This window comes from Macadamia integrifolia, chromosome 5 (assembly GCF_013358625.1).
Source record: "Macadamia integrifolia cultivar HAES 741 chromosome 5, SCU_Mint_v3, whole genome shotgun sequence".
In the NCBI taxonomy this organism is placed as follows: Eukaryota; Viridiplantae; Streptophyta; class Magnoliopsida; order Proteales; family Proteaceae; genus Macadamia; species Macadamia integrifolia.
The window spans coordinates 21,676,182-21,697,704 of record NC_056561.1 but is presented as its reverse complement, the minus strand read 5'-3'; the positions used below and the strand labels follow the sequence as shown (position 1 = coordinate 21,697,704).

General features: G+C 39.1%; 1 protein-coding gene across 1 annotated transcript; it reads left to right on the top strand.

Annotated features, from left to right (window-relative positions):
• Positions 1-232: 232 nt before the first annotated feature.
• On the top strand, positions 233-20,584 carry LOC122079673 (ABC transporter B family member 25). Its single transcript, XM_042646346.1, has 18 exons — positions 233-382; positions 513-668; positions 1,159-1,203; positions 1,303-1,338; positions 1,450-1,524; positions 3,110-3,234; positions 14,190-14,289; positions 14,522-14,693; positions 14,778-14,896; positions 16,084-16,194; positions 16,300-16,444; positions 16,691-16,823; positions 17,154-17,229; positions 17,683-17,748; positions 17,871-17,978; positions 18,973-19,080; positions 19,169-19,366; positions 19,976-20,584. Exons 2-18 carry the CDS (start codon positions 606-608, stop codon positions 20,177-20,179), a joined length of 1,884 nt encoding a protein of 627 aa, XP_042502280.1. The 5' UTR covers positions 233-382; positions 513-605; the 3' UTR covers positions 20,180-20,584.
• Positions 20,585-21,523: the final 939 nt, after the last annotated feature.

Genomic DNA, 21,523 nt, shown 5'->3' with positions numbered 1-21,523 from the left:
GTAAACTAAAAACCCCCAGTAATCTTGATTTTCATTTTTCGGTAAAGCAAACCCCAGTACACCTAGAGCATGGGTCTTCTTCAAAAGGATTAAGAGGATCTTTTATTTGTGACTTGTGAGTTGTGAGTCACCTTAGATTCAGCACAATCTTTGGTATGGTATTCTTGATGGCGTCCACATCTTGTGATTGCCCAGGAGAACTTTAATTCGGTTCTTTTTCATCACCACTTTTCTTTCCTTTTTCTTTCTTTTTAAAGTTCAAAGTAGAGATCATTAGATCATTAGAGCACTAGATCAGTGCATTGGAAATCGAGTATTACAGAACCAGGCCGTACATCCGGCCATTTCCAGGGGGTGGGGAAAAAGTTAAATCTTTCTTCTGGTAATCGACGAATCTCATGTGGGCAATGTTTCAATTTTGTATTACATTGATCTGCTTTGTACTTTTACTGAAATAGCCCTCTTGAAATGCTTTCGTTTCTGAACTCTGAAACCATTTATTTATATTCCAGTCTTCCTAATCCTCTGAGTCCACGCAAGAACACCCAAATACCTCTGGAAGGGAAAACCGAGAGAGGCCGGAGCCTGCAGTGGCAGCAGCAGTAATGGGTTGGAAGTCTGGAACCAGTGGTTCTAGAAGTCAGAGGGTTCCCCTCTTGTATAATGAGGTTACTTCTTCCTATTCTTTTTTTTTTTTTTTTTTTTAATTCTTGGGTGAATCCCTTCCTTGTTTATTTTCCTTTCCTTTTCTGGGTATTGTGTTTCTTGAACAATCTCCATGTTAGATTCCATGAACCAATCTTCAGCAATTGGTTAGTTGGAGACTTGTTTGGAAGGTTATGATTTGGTTTTGATTGATCATGCAACTCATTTTGTGGCTGTGTCTTTACAATTCATCTTAAATTCAGACTTGTTCTTGCTGGGTCTTCTTGTTTTGAATATGGAATCTTGGGCATGCTCTGGTCCTTCCTGATATGCATAGGGTGTTCTTTAGTCTTTATTTTATTTTATTTTTTTTCACTCTTAATCTCTTAGATTGGTAATTGGTTTCTTAATTGGGTGGCCTGTTTATATTGTGCTAATGAATTTAAAACATGTTCCTGAATTGAATTTGGAGACACCAACTTAACTGGTACTTATTTTCCCTTTCCTTTCCAGACAGCTGCTGTTCCTTCAGACCTTGAGCATGGTGATGCAGTCCAGGTGAGAAGGGTTTCCCTTTTTTTTTTGGGGTGGTTCGGTTCTGCTTTGTCCATGGTTTGATGGAAATTGGAGAGGTGCTGACTATATTATTGAACTCAGGCTGCAAATGTTGGATTTTGGAGAGTAATTCGATTGGTAAGTACGAAGTTTCTTTGTTTTTTTTTTTTTTTTTTTATTTATTTATTTCTGATTTAAGTAGCTATGGTGCTGAGACTTTTTTGACTTGTAGCATCTTTTAAATTACAGGCAAAGCCTGATGCAGGGAAACTGATTCTTGCTACGATTGCACTGCTGATAGCGTCGACAACAAATGTTCTAATTGTAAGTATTTCTTGTATCGACTCTTTCTCTCAGATGCACTTGACATGGATATGCATTTCCCACTGTATCTATGGCATCTTTCTTCTTCTTCTTCTTCTTCTTCTTTTTTACTTTTTTTTTTCACTTTAAGAAAAAGTTAAGAAGCAGAATTTGGTATAGTAGAATATATGGAATTGGGGCAGCTCATTCCTTGATTGCCAGAATGCCTACCCTGGGATGGTGTTGGTCAACCGAGTATAACCTTGTAGGCTCCTTGACTCCACTATCAAAAGATTTTCGATAAGAACCCTCTGTTTGGCTTAATATCTATTTGGCATCATTTTCAAAGTCTCAGGAATTGAACGATACCTTCAACCCTCACCATAATGTAGAACCCTCTGTTTAGCTTAATATACTTCACTACCAGATCTGAGATGGGAGAATGAAGGCCTAATACCACTTCTCTGAGGATCCATTGGCTAATCTCTTTCATTATTTCTCAAAAAATCCTAGTCTTCTACACTTCAAGGCCATATGTCTCTTTAACTGCTTCTATGTGCCAGCTAAATTCATTAGCCTGCCTTCTCTGAGTTCAGAACAGTTACTTTTTGGGTAGAGTCAACAAATTTGTTGTTGGGAGTGTTCTAAATGAAATGTTCCCTGTTCTCAATGAAGCCATGAAAGTGAGGTAGAGATGAACAATAACTTCTTGAAGCCTCCTCATGCCAAGTGGCATGTTACATGCAACTTCGGAATTTTGTTCATTACTTTTAGCTTGAATCCTCTTGCTTCTGTTTGGATTTAATTCAAGCCCTTCACTTTGTAGACATTGGAATTTGTTATAGAAAACACCAACAAATACGAAAATAAACAAAGACAAATCCGCACAACACACAGAGATTTAACGAGGTTCACACATTAATGTGGTGTGCTACGCCTTTGGGCGAAGAAGAAGAAATTTCACTATGTAGAAGAGAGATTACACCCAAACAGCAGCGAGAAAACTCGCCCCGAAACCTTAGCTCGTGAAACCCCAAATTACAACTGCTTGCTCAACAAAATGATTGTACATTATATACCCCTCTGCTTCCATCACAAATCTCAGAAAAAATCCCATTCAGGTTACCACCAAAATATGTCGGAGTGGGTCATTCTTCAAAACGGGTCAAGAATTCGAGACAAACTTAACAAATCTCCACATTGGCTTGATTCTCCTTCAACAAACAAACAAATAGCTAAAAATCTTCGTCTTCTCCAATAGCCCTCCCAAGGGCTGAACTCAAAGGCGGCAAATGCCAATTAAGTTAAGGCAATGCTTGAACTTACCAACACATAAAGGCTTGGTCAACAGAATTTCCCAAGGAATAGTTCTCCACCTTGCAAGAGGTGGTTGGCTTTGTGGGAGAGCTTTTGAATTGCAGTTCTCATGTGTTACTCTAATTACAGTGTTCTGATAAAATAGGTAGATAGATAGATAGATAGAGAGTTCATGTAAAATTGTGATCAGATGAAGCTGAAGTTGTAAAAGTAAAAGTTGCAATGTCTAATATGTTCTCTAACCATATTATTGTGTTTAGTTTCTTACATTAGATTTTTTCTTCTGCAGCCAAAATATGGTGGGATGATCATAGACATTGTGTCAAGAGATACAAGGACTCATGAAGATCAATCTGAAGCTCTGGATGCCATCAAGAATACCATACTAGAGATTGTGCTGATAGTAGCAGTTGGGTATGACCAGTTCACACATGATAATTCTTCTTGCTCTTTAACCGTACTAGTGAAATAATTGAGTAGAAGGCGTGCTTAGTAGTCCTTCGATATTATTTCTTCAAAGACTTACTAATGCAGGGGCATGATCATCTAGTTTTGGGCCAATTTTCTGGGCCCATGGTTCAGTGTTTCGGTTTAGATTTGAACCAGCAGGAGTTACCCTATAGTTTTTTATTTGCATTGTTTTTGCTATTACTAGTTACTTGTAATAGAAGTCCAAACTATTAGAACTCTATCCTATCCTTCTTTTAAGAGTTAAGGCTCTTTTTATCATGATTTATATTTATGTTTCTATCCTATTTATTAAAAATTATTTATAATAACAATTTATTTATCATAAATGAAGTAAATATCTTTTTGTTACCAAAATAGAGAATAGTTTTTAAAATTAAAAATAGGTTTGATGTGTTTCTAGAGGCCTAAAGGGTGGTTTGGTTTCAGAAACTCAAATAACCAGGATCACAATGATGTGACAAATAACCAGAATTCAAGAACACTGAATTGCAATGGATCAGCAACTCAGATGATTGTGATATTCTGATATGAAGTTAATAAAATAATAAGGAACAACTCTCAAAAGATGGGTACAATCCAATGTCTCATGAACCAGAACGATTACATAATTAGTAACTTAAGATTCTAAAAACTAGGAACTCAGATATCACAACAAAAAGAAAAATGAAAAATGAAGATATTGGTAAGATTCTGGTTAACAACATTCTTAGGCTATCAAACAAGGCAGCAAAATATCAAGCAAATTTGATGGTTTTTAGGAGTTATGAAATTATCCTATTTGAGGTAGGATCTATGAAGCCCTGTAGATTGATGGAAGAACTTAAACAGTGCTGTAGACATATGCAAGATCAGAATCGATGAGTAATATCAGTAATAAACAGAAACAGAAATACCTAAAGTCACTGCAAATAATATGATGTTGCAGTAGGGATTTAATGGCATAACAGGGACAGAAAATCAATGGATAGAGTTGCAAAAATTTGGGAATCTGATCAGTTGATCTCTGATCCAAAAACTAAAACTGTGGGCAGGTGTAGAATGACTTGCGGCTGATGAATCTGCAGTCAAACCTGAAATCTCAGGTGTATAGATCCCAAAACAGGAGAGTTATAAAATATTGGGATAACAAAATAAATCAAGAACAGTACTTACTTGAAGGGTTAGTAGAGGAGAAGAATGAGAAGAATATAATCAGATTTCCCACCTGGCCCTGCTAAAATCCCACCAGTAGTATTGGAGTCTCACCAATGGAGTAGTTGAATCACAACCAAATCTGAATCTCGCAGACCATGCACAACAACAAGCCATCTCTTTATAAAAAATAAAATTCGTTAGGAGCTTTGTGGCTCAAACAACTAAATAGAGTTGAGTTGATAAGAATCGTACTCTAAATAGGAAGGTAAAAAATAATAGGAAACTGAAACAAAGTTGTATACGCAATATATTAATATGGGCCTGTAAACAGTTTCATTTCTCCTATTTGTTTTGCATCCATGTAGTCGACCCCACCAAGTTGGGATAAGGTTGAGCTGTTGTTGTTGGGCCTGACCTTAACGGGCCTAGCTCACTACTTAAAATAAACAGAAATAAAAGACTAACTAAATCCCATCAAGGACTGAGTTAACTCAGCCACAGAACTGACTCAAGAGTGCTTCTTCTTCCTTTGGTACTTTAAAAAGTACTTATCCTGCTGGTGATCTGCATCTACTCTCCCCAGCTTGAAAACATTTGTCTTTGATGAATGGATAAGGGACATGTAGTGCTCACAAAGGTCCAGGATGAGATGCTTGAGGTTGTGGGCGTGTATCTAGGAGCAGTCTGTTCTTGGACGGTCTTTCCACTTGATAAGAAGGCAATGGAAATCACTTCCCTTCCAAGTGGAAGTATGTCTATCATCTACAATATTTTCTATTTCATCCTCAACGGGTGGAGTAAACTGGGGTAACCGTAAAGCATGCTCTGTATCTCCCTCGTTCGAGTGGTGATCCAAATAGATCGTAAGATCAGCCACATTGAAGATGTTGCTTATGTTCATCTCGGTAGGCAATTCCAGCATATAAGCCTTTGGTCCTACCTATGTAAGGACCTTATAGGGGCCCGTTTTCGGTGGGTGGAGCTTCATGTTAGCATCAAGAGGAAACCCTTCAAGAATAATACGGACCATCACCATGTCTTTAGGATGAAACTTCACAAATCGTTGATGATGATCATCCGTAGATTTATAAGAATCATTACTAATGGCAATACGGCGATGAACATCAACATGGACCTCAGTGATATGCCATATAAACTCATTCGCTTCCATAATGCATTTAAGCCATGATCAAACATACACCAACATTAATTAGCTAATATTTAGAGTATTAGAGTAGTATACTATGCGACTCCCTAATCCACAAATCCCAACTAAAGTCAAACACTGAGCATGTAACTTACACAACAGTACAAGTGTACAATAGTAATCATAATGACTATGTAGTATCTACTTTCTACTGGAAAGAACTGACGGCCTAGCTGGATTCCACGCTCAGTACGAAAGAAATGACGTATATTTTCCTCTGACTACGCTACAAATGCATGCCACGTCATAGTCTGAGAGAATAATAGAACATAGTCCTCCACTGCTGCCAAAAAGACTGAGTCATTTACATACTAAAGGTAACCTATCCGAGGATATGTATCACCTCCATAGTATGAAGAAGAAGAACCTGCCATTGAGTTACTCTCAATTGATGGATCCGGCAATGTGTACGGGTTGGTTGGGTATGAGAATAAAGTGCCAACAAAGCCACTACCATGTGATAGGTCTGGGAGCCATAGTCAGTACTACTACTAGGAATGGATGAACCAGATGTATGCCCCATCCCAGTGAATTGACCATAAGGTCCATGATAATGCGACCAGGTACTCCCTCCAATAAATGATGGGACACGCCATTGCTCACTCCCTCTACTCTCACTGTCCAGATGACTATCCCCTCCACTCAAACTCATTCCACCAATAGAAGTAGATAGACTATCAATGTCTATAAAATCTCGTTGTCCTTCACCGAATCGGCGACAAGGCCCTCTACTGTAACCTGAACTCCTCCCTCCACCTGATGGACGTGCACCATGATGGGAATCTTGTGTGGCATACTCAAATTGACTCTCCCCAGTGAATCACACTCCGGTTGTGGATCGGCCTGCTCATACTGCTCTCAAACTCCTTCAAATCTATCACCACCACCTCCCCCATCACCACCATCACCATTATCATCGTCATCACCATCACTGTCGCCACCATCATCACTCTCACCATCAGCATCATCAGCACCATCACCATCACCATCACCATCACCATCACCATGTGTCTGTGTTTGTGTCTGAGTCTGGGTGTGGGTACGACCACCCGATGAAATGGACCAATCCTCTTCGTCATCATCATCATTCTCATCCCTACCAGGTGTAGGCTCGAATGGTTGAGGGGTCTGTGAATGTATCCTTCCATCTGTAGCGATATAATCATCAACATTGACCGCCATCTCTCGCACTAGATATGGGTCTGGCCTACCTCCCGGTCTATCCATCAACGGCTCGCCTCTATCCCTCACCCAGTCCATTAGAGGATCCTCATCATCTGAGTCGATCTGGAAAATATCAACCAGCTCGATCTGGCCCCTACCATTATCTTGACCCATGCTTATGTGTTGCATCCTCAGTCTCATATTATAATGCACATACACCAAGTCATTCAAACGTTGTGAACCTAATTGATTCTGCCTCTTCGAATAGATGAGTGAAAATGTGCTCCAATTTCTCTCACAACCAGATGCAGAACATGTCTGGGAGAGTACTTTAATGGTAATATTCCTCAATTCCGGAGACAAACCCCCATATAACACCCACCATTCAGCTGTATTATAAGTTACAACAAGTGTACATACTAAAATTTGGATTTCATACCAGGATCAGTATTCGTATGACCCGCATATGCAGCATGAGACCCGAAGCTGTCTAATTCATTCTTGAATTCTTTCATCTATAACAAATTTACAAATAGGACCCTAGTTAACAACCATTGTACTGAAATTTTAGATTCCTATTGTATAATAGTAATAGTAGTACAAAACTAACCTCAGTATTGGATTTGACTTGTAGATCGGGGTTTGATTGTAACTTGGCAACCACCTGCTTCACTGCTTCTAGAAGATCCAGATCCAATGCAAGTCTCTTGTTGTGCTGATACCTAGGGTTTAAATAGTATGCTGAAATGTGACAAAACATATTATTGTCGATGTGAACATTAATGCATTTTTATCACATAAAAGAATGTATTCAGCTTTGCTTACCAGCCTTATGCAACGGATGCGAAAGTTGGCGCTCAACGGTCTTCTGTTATTTCCACAAAAATCCTACTTCCATGTGGGTTGGCAGCATAGAATTCCTTCATCATTGCAATAGCAGCCCACAAGCTTGGCAAGGTGGGTTTGAAAGCAGAATCCACCAACTTCAACACGCCAACAATTGGTGCCAAGATTTTAACCACTTTACTCTATTGTGTCCAAAACTCCTCTGATGAAATGGTTACCTATGCCTCTCTACCACCAGTTGATCCTGCTTCCTTCCAACCAAACCACTCCTTAGATGTGAACATGGATCGAAGACCAACTTTCTTGGATTCAAAACTCTGGAGTGCAATATAGTTGGTAGCAAATCTTGTGAGATCGGGCTAGACCAAGTCACCCCCTCACTTTTCCCTCAATAGGTTCAATGAAAACCCATGATTATAGACAAATGTGCTCACTTGCCTAGCCCTTTCAACCACAGTCTGCACAATTTTAAGTTTTCCCATTTCCTTCAACATTAGGTCAATGCAGTGTGCTGCACAAGGAGTCCAAAAGAGTTGGAATCTAGGGTTGTTTATCATTTTAATTCCGGCCTTCTTGTAGTTACTTCCATTGTCAGTCATAATCTGAACAACATTTTGTATCCCAACTTCTTCCACAACATCCTTCAAAAGCTTGTAAATATATTTTGCATCATTTTTTTCCTTAGATGCATCAATAGACTTCAAGAAAATGGTTCTACCATCACAATAAACCATAAAATTGATGATGGACTTTCTCGTGGGCCCTGTCCAACCATCACACATTATTGTTACCCCATAGCTCTTCCACATCACTTTTAACTCATCAATATATGCTTTCAAGTCAGCCTTCTCCTTCGGCAAATATACATTCATCACCTCATATGCATTTGGCCCCTTTATCCCTAGACCGGCCTTGGCCACAACATCAAGCATTGGCTGGTAATAGGGACCTGTGGTGGCGTTTGCTGGGATGCTATGAAATAACATCCACTTAGACATTGCCTCCCCAACATAAGCCTTCATGTCTCCCCACAACCCCTTTATCTTACGCTACTTATTATCCTTTTTTCTGTATGTACGGGGATCCTGTTGTAGAACGGGGTTCACACGAGGTGGAACCATTGGTGCTAGAGCTAGAGCTAGAGCTGGAGCTGGGGCTGCCCTTGTACTCTGTGATCTCCTAAAGGGCAAAGGGATCTGTGAAGATCCACTACCTCTTGCTCTAGATGGACTAGCCCCTCCATGTCTACGCCTTTTTATATCCTCATGAAGACTCTGTCGGCTCATTGCTTGCACCTGCCGCCAATCTCTAGTCTCTTGCTGAGTTTTTATGTCATCAGGCACATACACCGGAACATTGGTGTCATCATCACGATCATCATTATATCGATGCACGGGAGCATGTAGTGCCTCCTTAAACTCTATCCTCGTCTTCTCCTTTGCCGTTTTTCTCTTATTCCCCCCTTCATGTCTTCAGCTATGGCATTGGCAATATGATTAGGCACTTCTCTTCATCTAGCCACATCTAAGGAATTTCTAACCAGATGTTGCTTAAGTCTTGTGGCCCCACCACCCATAAACCTCTTATGACAGTAGTTGCATTTTGTATGCCTCTTATCGCCATCAATTAGCTCTCCGTGTTTTCATGCAATCTCTCCACTATCACGACTACTATCATGTCTCCCACGTCCTCTCCCTCTTCTCCTGCCTTCCTCATCACCTCCTCTAGCTATTTTTTGTCACTCTGATGCTGATGTTGATATTGATGCTGATGCATAGAAAAAAGAATGTCATTATTAACTTACAAGTATATGGTAGTTGCTTATATTTTATTCTTACATAAAATTATTTTTTAATATTTTTAATCAATTTTAGAAAATATTTTAATGACATAATACAACAACATCAAAGATGTTATAACATAACAAGCATATAGTGCGCTCCAAAACACTCAAATATTAATCACCTATTTTTCTTTTATTTTTAAAATCAAAACAGAAAATTTTCCTTACTTTTAAAATTATTTTTCAATTATTAATATATTTTTTACATTTTGAAAATAAAAATAAATAAATACCGGCTGGAAAAAAATTTCACTCCGATGGAGTCGTAGAATAGCCATTGATGACTAACATATATATAGTTGACAACCATCAAAGCAATATTTAGGATAAAAAGTAATAATTTTTATTAATGGAAAATGAATTTTTAAACCAGAAAAATAAATAAAAATATTTATGTACCAAAAAAAATTTCGACTCCGTGAGGTCATAGATCGGCCTCTAATGTCTAACATATAAAAAATCTACAAGTATCCAATAAGTATTTATGTACTATTTCAAAAAAAAAAATGTTTTCAAAGAAAGAACTTTACCTTCCTTAGGCTTTGAATGTATAAATCTTCTTGTAGGAGTCCAATGGAAGTCAAAGAATGTGATGATGTGGCTAATTAGAGGATGGAAGGAGTGTTTTCCCTTCAAAATAGCCTCCTTGAACCGAATTCACCGAGATAGCTTAGACAGAGTCGACGAAATGGTGTTTTTATAACACATGGATTGTACCATTTCAGAGAGATGCCGAAACGGTACTGAAATTTTTTTGCATAGACCTTATTTTGTATGTAATTTCGTTTCGGTAAAAAAAAAAACCGAAATTCCGAAATTTCGCCGAGATTTTGAACCATGGCCAAGGGTCATGCCAGAGAAGGATGGAATAGCCGTCCCCAATGCTAAAGGAGATGGATCTAGAAGCAATGGCACTGAGAGAGATCTTACGCCATAGGAGGAGTCTGAAGGAATATTCATAGTCCGAAAGGAGCCTTAATTATATGAGAGTTCACCCAATCCACCAAGATGCATTTCTTTATGGAAGTCACTTTCCAGATGAGCTTTAAGATTCCTGCATTATTGACATCCTTGATTCGCCTAAGACCAAGGCCCCCTTCATTTTTGGGAAGGCATGCCGTAGCCCAACTGAAGGGGCAAAGGAATCTAGAAGATTCACATCCTTTCCAGAGGAAGCAGCAAATATGGATTCCATTTTAGAGATAATGGTCTTGGGCAGCCCATAGATTCCAGACCAGTAGATATAAGAAGCTTGGAGGACAGCTCTAATAAGCACAAGCCGCCCCGCAAAGGATAAGAGCTTTCCTGTCCAAAGTTGAAGGTGTTTCCTGATGAGATCCAACATAGGAGTGCAGTGGTGGGTAGTGAGCCTCCTAGGGATAAGAGGAAGCCCCAAGTACCTTACTGGCAGAGAACCGAAAGCAAACCCAGTCTTCTCAAGGAGGGAGAGCTTCGCATCTTCAGTGATACCTGAAAGGAAGAGGAGGGATTTCCTCAGGTTGATGTGAAGGCCAGACATCCTAGCAAAGAGATCCAGACAATGCATAATAGCATCTAATGAGGGACCATCTGCTTTGGAGAAGATCATCAGATCATCCGCAAAGGCAGGGTGAGTTAGCTTGAGAGCTCTACATTTGGGGATAGGAGAAATGAGCTTCTGATCAGTGGCCAACTGCAAACTTCTAAATAGGACTTCCATAGCAGGACAGAAGATGCAAGGCGATAGGGGGCAGCCTTGCCTAATTCCTGCAGAGGGGGAAAAATAGTCTGCCGGACTACCATTAACCAAAACAGAGAACATGGGCAAAGCAATGCAGTGGAAGATCCAGTTGGTGAAGGTAGGCGGGAAGCCCATCTGGGTGAGGACCGAAATGATAAAATCCCACCGAAGAGAGTCAAAAGCCTTATGGATGTCAATCTTCATGAGAGCAGCTGAAGAATGGCCTTTTCTGTCAAACCCTCGCACAATCTCGTGGCAAAGGAGGATGTTGTTAGCAATGCTTCTTCCAGGGATGAATGCTGATTTGTTCTCACTGACAAGAGAGTCAACCACAGTCTTAATGCGAATAGCAAGGATTTTAGCTCTTATTGCGGATGGCAAGGATTTTAGCTATGAGCTTGTACAAAAGATTGCATATGGAAATCGGCTTGAAGTCGTTCATAGAGCTTGCTCCCTCAATCTTAGGAATAAGCAAAGAAAAGTGTGACTGATACCCTTGATTTGGCTCGGGTTGAAGAAGAAGCTCTTTATAGCTAATCAAATCCTCTTTAATGATGTCCCAAGTTGAGGTGAAAAATCCCATACTGAAGCCATCTGGACCAGGAGCTTTGCTAGCTTTGTGGGAGAGAATAGCCTTTGAGATTTCCTCATCTGAGGGGATAGACCAAAGCATATGAGCCATACTGGTAGGGATGAACTTGTTGAGGAGCTTAGCAGGAATGGGGGTAGTTGGAAGGGAGGGGGGATTGAACAACTTCCTGAAATGGTCCACATCCACCTCTTTTATTTCTTCCACTTTGTCAACTTGGATACCCTCAGAATTGGTAAGCTTGAAGATGTAGTTGAAGTTATTCCTAGCTTTGAGAGGGATGAAAATAGGAGGAATTCGAATCCCCTAACTCCAACCAATTAATTCTGGATTTTTGCTTCAGGAAACTTTCCTCATTAGCCAATAAGCAGGCAAGCTTTGCAGATTCAGATTTCTCCTCCTTAGCCAGGGAAATGTTCAGGTGATATAGCTTGAATCTGAATCTGAATGGAGGTGAGTTTATTCCTGCAATCAGCAACAAGAGAAGAAATGTTTCTGAAGGTATTAGCATTCCAAAGCTTAAGGTCCTCTTTGACATTTTTTAGCTTCCTGGACAAAGCAATAAGAGGGGAGGAGTGGGCATAAACAAGCTTAGCCCAGGCAGTTTGGACAACAGAGAGGAAGTCAGGATGAGAGGACCACATGTCAAAGTATTTGAAGGGCTTTGGGCCAAAAGAGGTGGGAGGATGAATGAGTAGAAAGATTGGACTATGGTCAGAGGTGGCAGGGGGCTCAAAGGTGGCATGAGATGAAGGGAAGGTGGGCAGCCAAGCTTCATTTACTAGCATCCAGTCTGGCTTACAAGCAATACGATCAGAGCCAACTCTTCTGTTATTCGAGGTAAATTTGATTCCAAACCATCGAAGATCATCTATAGCTAGGTCCACAATGCATTCATTGAAAGCATCAATACTTCCCAAGTTCAGATGACCCCCTCCTTGCTTTTCATGAGCATAACGGACCACATTGAAGTCCCCACAAATACCCCTAGGTTTGGACCCAACCTAGGAAGCAATAGTACACAAGTCATTCCAAAGAGTGGTTCTATCCAGCAAACGATTAGAGGCATAGATGGCTGAAAATAGAAAGGGGAAGCTGCCCACAGTGTCAGAGATGTTAAGGTGGAGGAACTGGAAGGAGGAAGAAAGGAGAGTGACAGAAAGTTTGGAAGCATCCCAAAGGAAGCAGATTTTGCCATTAGGGTGATTGGGGTGATTGGTGAGAGAAGACCAGCCGGGGGCAATGGAAGAAGCAACACAGGAGAAGGAGGCCTCCTTAATGTGAGATTCCAGAATGCAGCAAAACGAGGGACGATAGTCTTTTAGAAGTAAGCGGGCAGCCGCTTGTTTCTGAGGGGAATTCAGACCCCTGATGTTCCACACCAGGCCGTGAGACATCAGGCATGAGTGGAGGGAGGCTTCTCATGCTCCAAAGAGATGGAGCAAAGACGAACAGATGAAGGCTAGGAGCTGCGGCGCCGGCAATTGGACAAAGGGTGGATGGGGACATCCTGCGTAGGAGGCATCTTAGGAGAGGAAGGGTGGGAAGGCCTGGAGGATGAAGCTTTCAGCGTTTTCTTCGAATTAACCGAGCCGACGGGCAGGGAAGAAGGATTAGCAGGAAGGTTTTGGGTCAGGTCCATGGATATGAGTTTGGAGGTAGGGGATAAGTCAGTGACGGAGAAGGTGGGTCGAGTTCCATAGGAAGGAGAGTGGGCCTGGGCCGATCCAGAAGAAGGAGAAGATAAAAGGCCAATTGGGTGGGCCAGGCCAGCCAGAGAAGAGGAGCGCAAAAAGGGTGGGCCATCTGTCAGGCCCAAAGACTGCGAACTCACCAGCCCAGAATTGTGAGACAAAGAGGGACTAGGGCCCACATCCAACATGGAACCATCAGCATAAGAGGGGGTGCCAGGGAGTCGTCTGAAGCTTTCAGCATTTTCTTCGAATTGGGAAGAAGGATTAGCAGGAAGGTTCCAGGTAAATAGTTTGTATAACAAGGAACTATCTTTTGCACTTAGCAGTAGAATTGGATGCTCTCTCCAATTTTTTTTTTTCTCTTCTTTGACTGAATTCTTATTGAGAGAGCTTGTGTCGGCAATCCTAGTATTCATGAGAAATAAGTGGAAAATCAGCTTTTGTTGTTGAGTTTTCATTTTCATCACATTTTGTGTGAAAACAAATAAATGGGCTAACCTCAAGTCCTGAAGTGGCTGTGAATTTTGTTTTGCTCATTGTTAGCTTGCTAAAAGATACTTTTTTGTCTTATCTTTCCTAAGCCTATTTTTGAATTACATTGGCAGATCTATCTTCTTCTTCTTCTTTATTTTATTATTATTATTATTATTATTATTGCACTTTTAAAAGGTAACAGTTGATTAATCTTGGCTTCTTCTTAGTTCGGTTTGCACGGCGCTTCGGGCATGGTTGTTTTCTTCTGCTAGTGAAAGAGTTGTCGCTCGACTGAGGAAGGACTTATTCACTCACCTTATTAATCAAGTGAGGCCCCCTGCACTCTTATTTCTATATATCTACAGATTGTAGCTTTCAAATTGTAAGTTGCCTATGACATTCAATTCGATTGACGCTGTAATCTGTGGTTCAAGATCATAACCTTGCAATGCAAGCTTATGAATATACTTGATACTGCAGGATCGCTTACAATGTAGTGGCTTGCAAATTATCTAATGTTCTCCTCATTGTTATGGTTGTTACTGAAATGGGTTCACAGGAAATTGCTTTCTTTGATATTACTCGAACCGGAGAGCTCCTTAGTAGGCTGTCTGAAGATACCCAGATCATAAAAAATGCTGCAACTACCAACCTTTCTGAGGCTCTTAGAAATCTGGCTACTGTATTTATTGGACTTGGCTTCATGTTCACAACATCATGGAAGTTAACATGTAAGAGCAACTGAAAATGTAAACAAAGTTCACTTATTTAATCAAGAGTCTGGTAGTCTAATCATATTCATTTTCTTTTTCTAGTGCTGGCTTTGGCTGTCGTGCCAGCTATTTCGGTTGCTGTCCGTAAATTTGGGCGTTTTCTTCGTGAACTTTCTCACAAGACTCAAAGTGCAGCTGCTGTTGCAGCCTCAATTGCTGAGGTTTGTATATTCCATTTAAGCTAAGTGGTTCTTGAAAACCAAATGTTTTGTATTGCCATGATTGTCAAGGTGGCACCTAGGCATCCATGCTCTTTCTTGGGTCCAAGGCAACCACACGCCTTGTTGACACTTCACGGGTTTACATTGATTTATGTTTTTATTTATTTATTATCTTATGAACATGCTATATAGCATATCCTATGCTTTGTTTATTATGTTGGTTTTCTCATATTAGCTTGGTACTAGCCTACTTATATAATGTTGCCTAGGCGCCCCTCCGACATCTTGGGTCTCCTAGTCACTGTGACAACTATGCATATTGCACATCCTTTGAGAATCAGTTGGTACCATAATCTAAACCATCTATATCAATTTTGACTTTATAAGGGTACCTCGAAAGATTATAGGATTTCTGGAATCCATGTGACTGGAGGACATGAAAAGACAAAGTAAATGGCTTTATGAATTAATGAAACCCTTAGATAATAAAAAATTCTGTGGCTTAATTTTTTTCTATTCCACCTTTTTTATTTTAATTTCATGTGGGGTGGCTTGGGGGGTGTGGTGCTCCTGTGAAGCGGATGTTCAATTAGTCATCTATTGAGAGATGTGATGCAATTATGTATGTAAGGTTTGGGAAGATTTGAGAAATTAGAAATGGCGTAATAGCATATGTGAAAGCAAAAATTCATGGTTTGAATAATTGTACGAATATTATTCGGGTCAACTAATGAACAAAACTGAGGATAGAACTGAGATACAGACTGCATTTGATATCCTCTTGTTTATTTAAAGGCTGTATGCACGTTTGAACATAATTTTCTGCTGAAAGATTAAAATTGCACAGGAAGGATGATATTTTAAACTACAGAATGATTATTGAGTTTGATCCCTTATAAAATTTATAATCTCTAAGTTAGTCAATATCAATCATTTTGCTTCTCAAAATGACTAGAGCTTGTGTATGTTTTACATTCTATTTTCTAACTTAAAGTTACTTATCTATTTTAAGTTTTAATGCATTCATCGCATTTTCAATTTGAATCTTCCTCTATAAACATATACATATTTGCAATCAGGAGCTATATTCCAATATTAAATGGGTTATTATTACCAGCAGCTGCTTGTCAATATACTAAATTACTTGAGGCTTGTGATATGCTCACCTGAAAAATGTTCATGTTTAGGAATCTTTTGGTGCTATACGAACTGTGAGATCTTTTGCCCAAGAGAATTATGAGGTTTCACGTTATGCAGAGAAAGTTGACGAGACCTTGAATCTTGGACTCAAACAAGCTGTGAGTTCCTTTTTGAGCTCTCGTATGTGAATGTGTATTTTACTCAGCAGTGTTAAAAGAAATACAAAGGTTTCTGACATTTAAGGTTCTCTTTCTCTGTCACAGAAAGTAGTTGGGCTTTTCTCTGGGGGACTTAATGCAGCATCAACATTATCTGTTATTGTAGTAGTGATTTATGGAGCTAACTTAACAATCACTGGTTCCATGACGACGGGGTCTCTCACATCCTTCATTCTTTATAGCCTTACAGGTATTCTCCTTTTTTTTTTTTTTTTTTTACTGCTTCAGAAGGAACGGATATACGATTAATGTTTCATTAGCTGTTTCGTAGTTGCTTTCCTACTTCTAAATCATTTTATGGTCAACTCGGTCAGATATAATTGCAAAACAAGTGCATCTGCATTATGTATGTTCGGTAGCTTGTTAATGTGACTGCTTTTTGGCAACCTTGAAACTTCTTGTTTAATCTAATTTCTGCAATCTTTTCTACCTGCAGTTGGGTCCTCAGTATCTTCACTGTCAGGGTTATACACAACAGCAATGAAGGCAGCAGGAGCAAGTAGGAGAGTTTTCCAGCTCCTGGATCGTGTTTCTTCTATGCCAAAAGCAGGAGAAAAGTGTCCTTTGGGGTTGGTTTAAATTCACACCCCTTTGTTTGGGGTTGCAGATATTCTTAAGCCCAACAATGTTGCCATGATTAAGTCTCATGCATGTAGAGAGAAATGTTCACACTGTTTACCTACAGGCATTGCTAGAGCTGTTCATGTAGAGTAGAATCCACAATTCAGTGATACTCGCATAAGGGATCCTTATGCTTCAAAGTTACATTTAGGGATCATTTTAGATGTCTTATTGCCAACCCTTCATCTCAGCCACTTGTGCTTCATGTTCTGCATTGCTATTTATGAATAGTTTTACAAGCAGACAGCATGATGTTTTTGATGTGGTTTTAATGATAGGGATCAAGATGGAGAAGTGGAGCTAGATGATGTTTGGTTTGCCTATCCTTCTCGACCAAATCATATGGTGCTGAAGGTAATAATCTTGATAGGTTTACATACACTAAAACTGCATTGAGCCATCCATATTGGAAAACTACACTATTACTGCTTCTGAAAAAGAAAAGATGAGAGGAAGGAGGGGGACGAGAATAGAAGCACTGCATGTCCAGAAATAAATACGGACAAAGTATTCGTCATGTTGCTACCACGAGTTGTACCTTTGGTTTATTAAGCTGTTCTCTAGATTGGACATGCTTTAATCAAAAGTAGCTCCACTAATGTTGAAAGAAAAGTGTTTTTGTAAAAATAATTAACCCAAAAAAAGAAATTTTTTTTAGCGTACCTGCATTCAAAGATTATGCCTGAACTAGATATATATTAATTTGTTTTTGGGTTCATGCTAGCAAAATAGAAGTGTATGTGTATCTTACCACATGACCAGTTCAGCATTTTTGGACTTAATCCAATTCTTATTCCATGTTTGCAGGGAATAGCACTGAAACTATGGCCCGGTTCAAAGGTTGCTCTTGTTGGACCAAGTGGTGGTGGAAAAGTAATGTCTAGGATAAATAGATTACCATTCAGTATTAGTTTATTTCTTTTTCACTCTTACCCAGCATTGTGAAGGTAGACATTTATGGATACAAACTTAAATCAGTTCTTTTTATACTGCAGACAACAATAGCAAACTTAATTGAAAGGTTTTATGACCCTCTCAAGGGAAAGATTTTGCTGAACGGGGTCCCACTGGAAGAAATATCACATGTACATCTGCACAGAAAGGTAAATTTAATCCTATATTTTTTTTATTGCATATGCATATATGTATTTATTATTATTAAAACCAGGAAAAAAAAAAAAGAATGATGGTGTTTAACATGGAAGATGTATGGTCAACTGAGGTGGGATTTCACATGAAGGAAACTCCTGCTCATGTGCTGCCTGCTTAAATAGAGAATCCGTGGGACAAGTCTTTGAGTACTGCCAAAATTTGGAAGATGGATCGACCTTCTGTTGGATGGGGTGCTATCATCCCCAGGTTGATCTTGCTTTATCACTTAAATAGAATTTAAGCTCAGCTTCCAACATTTTGACATAACCTGTATTATGTAGTTTGATGTGCAAAAAAATATTTTTTTCTGGCAAGGAAAAAGAATATAATATTTAAACATGTTTATTATCTTTATGTACATTGAGGTATGTGTTTCTCAGAAATTTATCATGGGTCCCTGGAAGGAGATGAACTTGCCTTATTCATAGCAAACTTTTTTCTGATGTGTCTGTAAAGCATGATATTCATAGTTCTAAAAGGTGCATTATCCAGACCACATATGATTTTGCCAATTTTCTTTAGGACATACTCTTTCCTTCCGATCAGAACTGTGACCCCCGAATCATAAGATATGATGCTGCCTCTTAGCTGTCACTATGTGGGCCTTAACAAATGTAGTTTCACTTGCTGTTATTGCTTTTGTTCAAAGACTTGTATATAATTTTGAAACACTAACAAGAATGCAATTTTGTATATTTTATTTGTATTTCTTTCTTTGAATGGTATGTTTAGTTGTTCAAATTTAAAAATTATCAGTATGTCGGACCATCATGTATGTATATGATATTCAATTCTTTTTCTGAAGAATGAGACGAATTTTATATCTACAGATTCATGAATATGTTTTTGATACTTTATTGTTAATATTTTATTATAAACAATATCAAGATAGCTGTTTAGCATTGTTCCCAAGAATGATTTTTTATTTTCTCTAAAAAACTACAGATCAGTATAGTTAGTCAGGAGCCTGTTCTGTTCAACTGTTCCATTGAAGAGAACATTGCTTACGGGTTCGATGGCAAGGCTAGCAGTGCTGATATAGAAAATGCAGCTGTAAGTTTCAACTCTTCTGGTACCATGGATTTATCAATTCAGCATAATTATTTAAAGATCTAATTACAGAAACTGCTTTGAAGTACAGAAAATGGCGAATGCTGAAGAGTTCATTGAAAAATTCCCTGATAAATATAAAACTTTCGTTGGAGAACGTGGGATAAGGCTGTCAGGAGGCCAGAAACAAAGAATAGCAATTGCTAGAGCACTTCTGATGAATCCAAGAATCCTCTTACTAGATGAAGCAACAAGTGCATTGGATGCTGAAAGTGAATATCTTGTTCAGGTGAGGCAGATATTATTTTACATTCTTCACTATAGATAGAGTTGGAATTTGCAACTTTGTTTAGTAGTACTAGCTGGTATTCTGAATTGGTTGGTGCTTGATTTGACAACACTGAGTTTTGTCAATTTAACTGATTACCTAACACCAAACCCACAGCTGCAGTGTGAGTACTGAGCCCGGTGACATAGTGACAATATAGGTTTTGTAATTTCTCCCTGGTGACGTGCTGACAATAGGTTTTGTAATTTCTCAATACCGATAAAAGCTCCTCTTGATTTTGGGAGTTTCCCCAATTTTCTCAGAAACATCTATTTTGGGACATGTTATGGCACCCTGCATGTATTGACAAGGACAGTAGTACTCTCTGTGTGTACTTAATTTCAAAGGAAATCTGTCTCAGCTAGTGTCACTGTCAAACACTGGCATCCACATCTTTGTCTTCATAAAATTAGTTTGACCAGGAATCTCTCATACCCCTTATATTTTATTAGACCTTTTTGAGTTCTTAAAACATAATGTACAGATTATAACCAATTACTGTCCTATTTTTTGAAGAACGTTTTTTGTTTCCTTGCACATTTTAGCTAATCGTTCTGATGTGTTGTATAGGATGCCATGGATTCTCTCATGAAGGGACGGACTGTTCTCGTAATAGCTCATAGGCTTTCGACTGTTAAAAGTGCGAACACTGTGGCAGTTGTATCTGATGGTAAGGTAGTCGAAAATGGCACACACGAAGAACTCCTTATGAAGGATGGCATCTACGCTGCACTGGTGAGGAGGCAATTACAAGGACCCCAAAAAGAACTTTGAGTCCATTCAACCAAAACACTTAGAAGCCAGAAGCAATCAATGAGGTTCCATACGGGATCAATCTCATGACAAAAAACACATTTCTGGGCATTGGTTCCATGAATTACTAATTGTAGGACCTGTGGACAAGAATCAAATGATTTTGTATTAGAGAGGAGGCTGTAGTGTAATTGTATGGAAGAATGGAGAAAATGAGGTCCTTCTTCCTTCATCTTTAACTCTTATGTTCCACATATGATCAGCATGGCTTTGGTGATTCATTCTTTTCTAAGGTCAAAAACACTATGGAGCCAGCTTAGATGTAAGAACTGAACCATTGAGAGATCTAAAAGCTTGCTGAGAATCTATTGCCTAATATATTTGTATGTCAAAAGCGTGGGAAAAGTGATGTTTTAGAAGCGTGAAGATTCTTCTTTTTCATTTTTATTTGCTGAATTGATATTTGAGTTTGGGCAGTATCATCTCATTTAACAAGTCATATGAAAATAATGTATAGTGGAATCCATGAACAACTTCGAGGGGATGCTTGGGGTGCTTGAGAACCTGTTGGATTCTCAACAGCCCCTTAGTCACAGAAGTCCCTCTCAAGAATCACTGCAACTTCAGTATCATCTTTTGGGTAAAAATTTGGAGGTACACCAACCCAGAATAGATCACATTATATAGATTGATGTCTGCATTTTCATTGTTGGTTTGACCTTGGATGCAAGGAAAACTACCAAGTCATGGATTAATCAATGAGGAGACATAATAGCGAGATTCAAGAGTTCTCAAGGATTAAGAATGCCAATATGGAAACAGGTCAAGCTTCAATCCTTAACCTGAATGAACTAGATTATTGAAGAAATTTACCTGAGAAGGAAATGCAGGTAGTGGAAAGTATCCTTTAACAATGAAGGACAAGGAGAAAATAGGCCAGCTAACAAAAACAAGTGACTCTAAAGTACAGCATAAGCATGGGCCATACGGTAAAAATTTGAAGACTCCCAAAATCCTAAAATTGCAAAATTCGAATAAAACCGATAGTTTCTCAACTTGGTAGATAAAAATACTTTACAGTAAAAACAATGATGAACCAAGTTCCAATACTAGTTTTAACTGGGGAAACAATTATGAAAGTTAGAATCAATAATCAACCGACATGGCCATCAACGCATCAAAGAATTCAATGCACATGATTCTAAAGCAATCCAACACCAAGATCTTTTTTTTTTTTTCTTTCTTTCTTTTTTTGGCTAATGACAGGTATTCAGGCTGAAGGCCTGACTAGTCCTGCATGTCCATACTAACCACACAACCACATGAATCAGGTCATACTGGGGTTGAATGAGAACCATTCAACTT

What these genes read in the sequence shown, in the direction of transcription:
- LOC122079673 (XM_042646346.1), top strand. Translation starts at nt 606, where the DNA reads ATGGGTTGGAAGTCTGGAACCAGTGGTTCTAGAAGTCAGAGGGTTCCC. An exon ending in GTGCTGATAGTAGCAGTTGG is followed by an intron (nt 3,235 to 14,189) that starts GTATGACCAGTT and finishes GCTTCTTCTTAG; the next exon opens with TTCGGTTTGCACGGCGCTTC. An exon ending in TCACTCACCTTATTAATCAA is followed by an intron (nt 14,290 to 14,521) that starts GTGAGGCCCCCT and finishes ATGGGTTCACAG; the next exon opens with GAAATTGCTTTCTTTGATAT.